The 6,000-nt window shown below is 44.5% G+C and overlaps 1 protein-coding gene across 1 annotated transcript in view; it reads left to right on the top strand.

Annotated features, from left to right (window-relative positions):
- Positions 1–4,033: 4,033 nt before the first annotated feature.
- The window catches only part of SUCLG2 (succinate-CoA ligase GDP-forming beta subunit), a 275,323-nt gene continuing 273,356 nt past the window's right edge, over positions 4,034–6,000 (top strand). The window contains exon 1 of the mRNA XM_027523664.1: positions 4,034–4,170. Within this exon, the coding sequence (XP_027379465.1) occupies positions 4,087–4,170 (84 nt within the window). The 5' untranslated portion in view covers positions 4,034–4,086. The remainder of the gene's footprint in view (positions 4,171–6,000) is intronic.

Here is a 6,000-nt window from a genome sequence, read left to right as displayed (position 1 = left end):
CAGAAACAAAAGCTGAACTCAGCTTGTCTAATGTCTACCTCTGTGCTTCAATCTGATACCAGACAGCATGGAATGCTTTTGGTAGTGCTACTGCCTATGGCCACAGTTACTACTCAAGCAGTTCACAATTGCAAAATTGATGGAAAAAAGAAGAGAATCACTGTTTATTCACCCTTAGCCGATGGTTCCATGCATCAGGGCTGACCTAGGCCCCTGGCAGAAGATAGGTCTTGCACCCACGTGTCAAGAATCTCTGAGAGCAGCATTTAGTCATCACCTCCATCTACGATTCATAGGACGTTCATTCTACACTAGGAACTCAATGGAAAAGGCAGGGTAAGCTGTCTCTTGATTCACTGGGAAAGTTCTTGAGCATTTACCACTATGGTTTGATTTGTTTGCTGTTTTTATTTTTTTTCTAGTTTTTGAACTAAAGAACCCTTTGAGAAAATTATTTACAAATGCAGATCTCAGACTCTATCCTAAATGATTCAGTAGGTCTAGAGTGGTGCCTAGGAATCTGTATTTTCAAAGCTCTAGAAATGTAAAGGTTCCCTGACCCCTATCCTCCACCCTCTTCCAGGAGGCAACCACTTCAGACCCTTTTAATAGTTTCATCTGGCATGTACATACCTCTGCCCTTGTCCAATGCTATCAAGGTAAGTTACAAAGTGTCAGGGGTCTTCTAACCCATATCTCAGATTGACTCTGGTGTTTCACATTAGATATCAAATAAATATTTATTAAGAACTTAGAAGAAGAAACATAACGTCTTTTTTTTTTTTTTAGTTTTAACCATGAGACTAGACTTTATTATTTAATGCGTTAATAAAGAAGGGCATTTACCATATTAACATTGTATTTTTTTTTAACATTTTGATAACTATACATTCTAAATGTAACTGGTTTCTTTTATCATTCCAGGCACTTTATTTTATGTATTCAAAAGCATTATTTTGAAAAGGGGTCATGGGCTTTTCATCAGGCTGCCAAAGGTGTCCATGGGCCCTGGTTACATACACAAACCCACACACACACACATACACACACTGATCCTTGATCCTCGTTGAGAGTGGGGGCAGCCTTTCCCTGGAACCAGAGCCCCTGCCAGGTCCAGGCAGCCCAATTCTCTGAGCATGTTGAGGAAAGTAAACCACTCCTGACACATGACAAAGATACTGGTTTAAGAAACATAACATTTATTAAGACCCTACTGTGTGCAAGGTCTTTATACACATCTTATTGAATACTTACTATCACTGTGTGATGCAGGTAGTTCCTCAGGTCACAGATTCATAGAAGACAGATATGCGATTTGAATCCAATCCAGTTTCACAGAAAACCCAGTGCTCATCTCAGTAAAGTACAGGGTAGAACTCTGGTGAAATCCTTGACCTCAAAGAGCTTCCTATTTGGGAAATAAAAAGGGTAGAAGATAGGGAGAAGTCTTAGGAGGTACTCCAAAGTGTAAGTCATCCTACATGTGCTTATTTCAAACTTTCTCTAATACTGGCCTAATGCTAAGCACTGGAGATACCATATAAAGGCCCTTATGCTCTATATTCCCCAAACTCTTGGCTGCAGAGATGGCAGAATGAGAGGATCTGGATGAAGACACTGAAAAATTGCAGATGCAAGACTTGAGCTCCAGAGCTGATGACTAGCCAGTCTTCCAGTTGAAACAGGAAAACTCATATGATGCTACTCAGCCCAAATAGTCACTAGTGGATAATGAAGCAAAGATTGCCACATGTACTTGAGTGGTAATCAGAAAGCTTCTGCCCACTCCACTTCCAAAAACTCTACCCCTATAGAAAAAAATTCCATCCTAATAGAACACTCCTCAAAGACTGTCTAAATAGGTTCACCTTCCTCTTTATAAAATGTACTCTTTTTTTCAAACCCTTTCAAGTCTCTGCTGGAAAGAAAGTAATAGTAGCCAACTCCCTTGCCATAGACTGTCTGAATAAGCAGACTTTGATGAATTCTACAGGTAGTCTGCTTCCTTCTGTCAACATGTTCAAAGCTCTCACCAAGTTTAAACATTCAGTCTGCAAACATTAATAAGAGTATTTTCTCCATATTGACCAGATGGTAGAACCCAATAAGAGTAATGAGGATGAAGTGGGAACTCAGATCGACTCATGTCAAGAGGAGGGTATGGTCAGCTTTGGGGTCTACTCCCAAGCTGTGACCCTGGGAAAGTTATATTTCTTTCATGCAGTTTCCCCTCTGGTACAATGAGAATAATAGCATCATTCTTTACAGGGTTCCTGTGAGGATTAAATGACCCATATTCAGAGGCAGCTGAAGTGAGTACATGTAAAGGAATGAACATAGGCTTGACAGTGAAAAAAAGGGATCTGTGAGTTGATACTGATAAAAGTGAAAACAGGAATAAATAAAGAGGGATTTCCCTGATGAAACAGTGAAACAGTGGTTGGGAATCCGCCTTCCAGCGGGGCAACTAAGCCCCAGTCAGCAAGACCATGAGATCTGGAGCCTGCCCTCCACAAAGAAAAGATCTTGTATGCTGCAACTAAGATCTCAAGTGTGGCAACTAACACCTGACAGAGCAAAAAATAAATATTAAAAAAAAAAAGAATAAACAAACGTGGGGGACAGTAAAGCTCTTCTGAGTAGAACATAAACTATAGAAAATGTAGAAAGGAATGGAACTAGACAATCATGATTTTGCAACTATCACAGTAAAAACTGATATAAGAAATAATCATCAATGGATATGAAATCTAGCCAGTAAAACTATGATTAAGAATGGGCTATAAAGCTACATATCTATAAAAAATGGGGATTGAGGCAAAATGTAAACAAGTGCTATCAATAAATCGGCATAAAGGATATTTGGGGGTTTTGGGATAATATTCTTGCAACTTTTCTGTAGATTTTTTTTTTTTTTGGTCAAAAAAAAGGATAGCTCAGTTGGTAAAGAATCTGCCTGCAATGCAGGAGACCCCAGTTGGATTCCCGGGTTGGGAAGATCCCCTGGAGAAGGGAAAGGCTGCTCATCCCAATACTCAGGCCTAGAGAATTCCATGGACAGTACAGTCCATGGGGTCACAAAGAGTGGGACACAACTGCGTGACTTTCAGTTTCAAAGAAAACTAGCAGAAATAGTTGCTCAGTTCTGTTAAATTTGTACCTTTTCTCATGATCATAGGCTCAAGAATAAAGTAAGGTTAAAAATTCGAAAATGATACTTTATAGGGCTGGGAGAAGAAAGCATGAGTTTGAAACTCTTTCAATCCTTATCAGATCTCAATAAGCAAGGAAACCTTGTGTCTCAGTTTTTTCTTCTGCAAAATGGGGATTTTTTTCATTGGTGCCTACTGGAAAGCTTGCTATGAACACTAAACGAGTCCTTATTTGCAAAGTGCCTGCCATATATTAAGCATATTTGCTAGCTATTTTTATTCCACAGACAGTGCTTAGAGTCATGTAAACTGCAAGTAAACTCTTGGTCTTACTCTGGCGACTACACGTTTAAAATCCTTCAATACCTTTGTCTAAATCTTCACAAAGAGACAAGTCTCACTAAAGGGTAGAGGGCCTCCACTGACCTCTTCAGGCCCGCTTGCTTCTCCCTTACTCCCTCAAGGTTCACCTCAAACACCGCTTCCCTACAGAAGCCCCTGAGGCCCCAGGACCAGAGCAGAGGCCTATCCCTCACATGGCATCCCATACTGGCCGCTCCTCAGAGCACTCACTCCCTGGAACCAGCAACAGGCATTGGTCTCTCGCTCCAGGGCACTTTAAGTCCACGACCGCTGGGCTCTGGGTGGGTTTTCGCTCACATTGTGACCCGCGGTAGCGCGAGGAGGAGGCTCCAAATACTGAAAATGAATTTGGGGCCGAGGTGGCGGTCGTCGTGGGTGACGCAGGGCTTCGACAAGGGACTCCCTCAGGAGTGTGGCCGCGTCCCAGGGTCACCAGGCGCGCCCGGGCGGAGGGGGCGTGGCTGGCGGCAGGCGGCGGGCGGCCCCGCCCCTTCCCCCTCCCTTCCTCTTCCAGCCCCCTCCCGCCCTGCCGGCACCCGGTCAGGATCCCCTTGCTGGTTTCCTGGATAAGATGGCGGCCCCCGTGGGAGCGCAGGCCCGGAAACTTCTGAGAGACCTGGCGCTCCGGCCCCCGCTCCTGGCGGCCAGGTCCCAGGTGAGCGGACCCCTTTGGTGGGGGCCTCGAGCAGCCGTTGGTCCCCTTCCGTCCCCTTCTGCCCTCTTCTTCCTGGTACCGGGTGCGCGGTCGCCTAGGCGCCACACCTGTGGAGAGGACGCGCGGTGCTGCGTCTGGGGCGCACCAGGGACCCCAGCACCCTTTGCTTCATGTGTGGGAGGGGGGGGTCCCGGTCTGAGGGGTTAATGACAGCCGGGGCCACCTCAGAGTGAGAGCCACCCAACTCCCAGTTGTCGCTGACGTGGATTCCCTCAGCGTCGGGGAGGGCGCCGGGCCCTGTACCAGGCTCTGCACAGGCAACTTCAGGAAAAGTTCCTGGAAACGGGGTTTGAAGTCCTGAGGTGTTATTGTGTTGCCAACACACACCGCTCCCCTCCACCCCCCCACCACACACACGGGGTTTGAAGTCCTGAGGTGTTATTGTGTTGCCAGCACACACACACACACACACACACACACACACACACACACACACACACACACACACACACACACACACACACACACACACACACACACACACACACACACACACACACACACACACACACACACACACACACACACACACACACACACACACACACACACACACACACACACACACACACACCACAGCGTATACGTTGAGAAGTACATTTTTTTTTGAGGCATTTATTGAGGACTGTATCCTGAAGAAGTTTCTGGATAGTTCTGAGGAATTGTTGGAAAGAGGTAGGGGAGGAGCCAGGATTTATAGGAGTTTTTGCTGGAAAACAAACAAAAACCAAACCTTGTTGTGGAAGTTTAAAAGGTTAAGACTAATCACAAAATATAGATATGACAAGTTAGTGATTTTGATGCTTTTCTCCATATGGAAGGTGTAAGAGTCTGGGCATATTGAAATTATCCCTTTGATATGCATCTTAACTTTATCTAGGACCTGTTTACTGTTCCTCAGAATCCTCAGTTCCCCTCAGGGTGCACTGTATGGGAGTACTGTAGTGGCTGCTGCTTTGATGGTAGGCAACATTACTGTTTACTATAATGGCAGGAAACATTTTTTTCTTGTCCTCAGTTACCTGTTCTGAGGTAACTGACAGTCCTCAGTCGCCAGTCCTGGTTTTGAACCCATTTGTTAGGCCATGTGATGAAGGTACCTAGAAACCCACCCCAGCCTCGCTGGTTTAGTAACTCCCGGGAGTGAGGTGCCTGCTTTTGCCGACTGGCAGAGTTGGGTGTGGGTATGGGGTGCTGAGACGGTGAAATGAGGGGGTCAAGGAGAATGATGGGAAATGTCCTTCCTCAATTTAGTGAAAATTCAGTCCTGTCATTGGAACACATTCGAGTATTGGCCTTGTCCTCTTTCTCCTTGTTTCTAGAGAATAAAATCCTAGGAGGGCCAATGATGGACACTGAATAGCTATTAGAACTTGGCCTCTAGGAGATTTTACTTTCTGTAGGTGGCAAGAGCCACAGTAGCCAGAAGGCCTTTGGGGAGTTATGAGTTGGTGATGACTCTTGGAGAAATGACTCAAGTACTCAACTTTTTATTCTCTGTTAGAAATATCTCTTCCCTTTTGAAGAAAACGATATGGGGCTTGGCCACAGCACAGCCTTGTCCTTTTCCCCATTTTTAATTGATGAGAGACAAATGATCATTCCTGCAGTTTTATCTAGGATGTGCATAGTATTTTTTTTTTAATTGAAAGATAGCCACTGATGATTTTTTGAGTTACTCTAAACTTTGGTTAATTATGACATCTGAGTTATTCTTTTTTTCTTTTCTTTTCCTGACTTATCATTTGTATGTTTGTGTTAATGCAAATT

This window comes from Bos indicus x Bos taurus, chromosome 22, assembly GCF_003369695.1.
Source record: "Bos indicus x Bos taurus breed Angus x Brahman F1 hybrid chromosome 22, Bos_hybrid_MaternalHap_v2.0, whole genome shotgun sequence".
In the NCBI taxonomy this organism is placed as follows: Eukaryota; Metazoa; Chordata; class Mammalia; order Artiodactyla; family Bovidae; genus Bos; species Bos indicus x Bos taurus.
The sequence above is the reverse complement of the archived record's forward strand: the minus strand, read 5'-3'. Positions and strand labels throughout refer to the sequence as shown.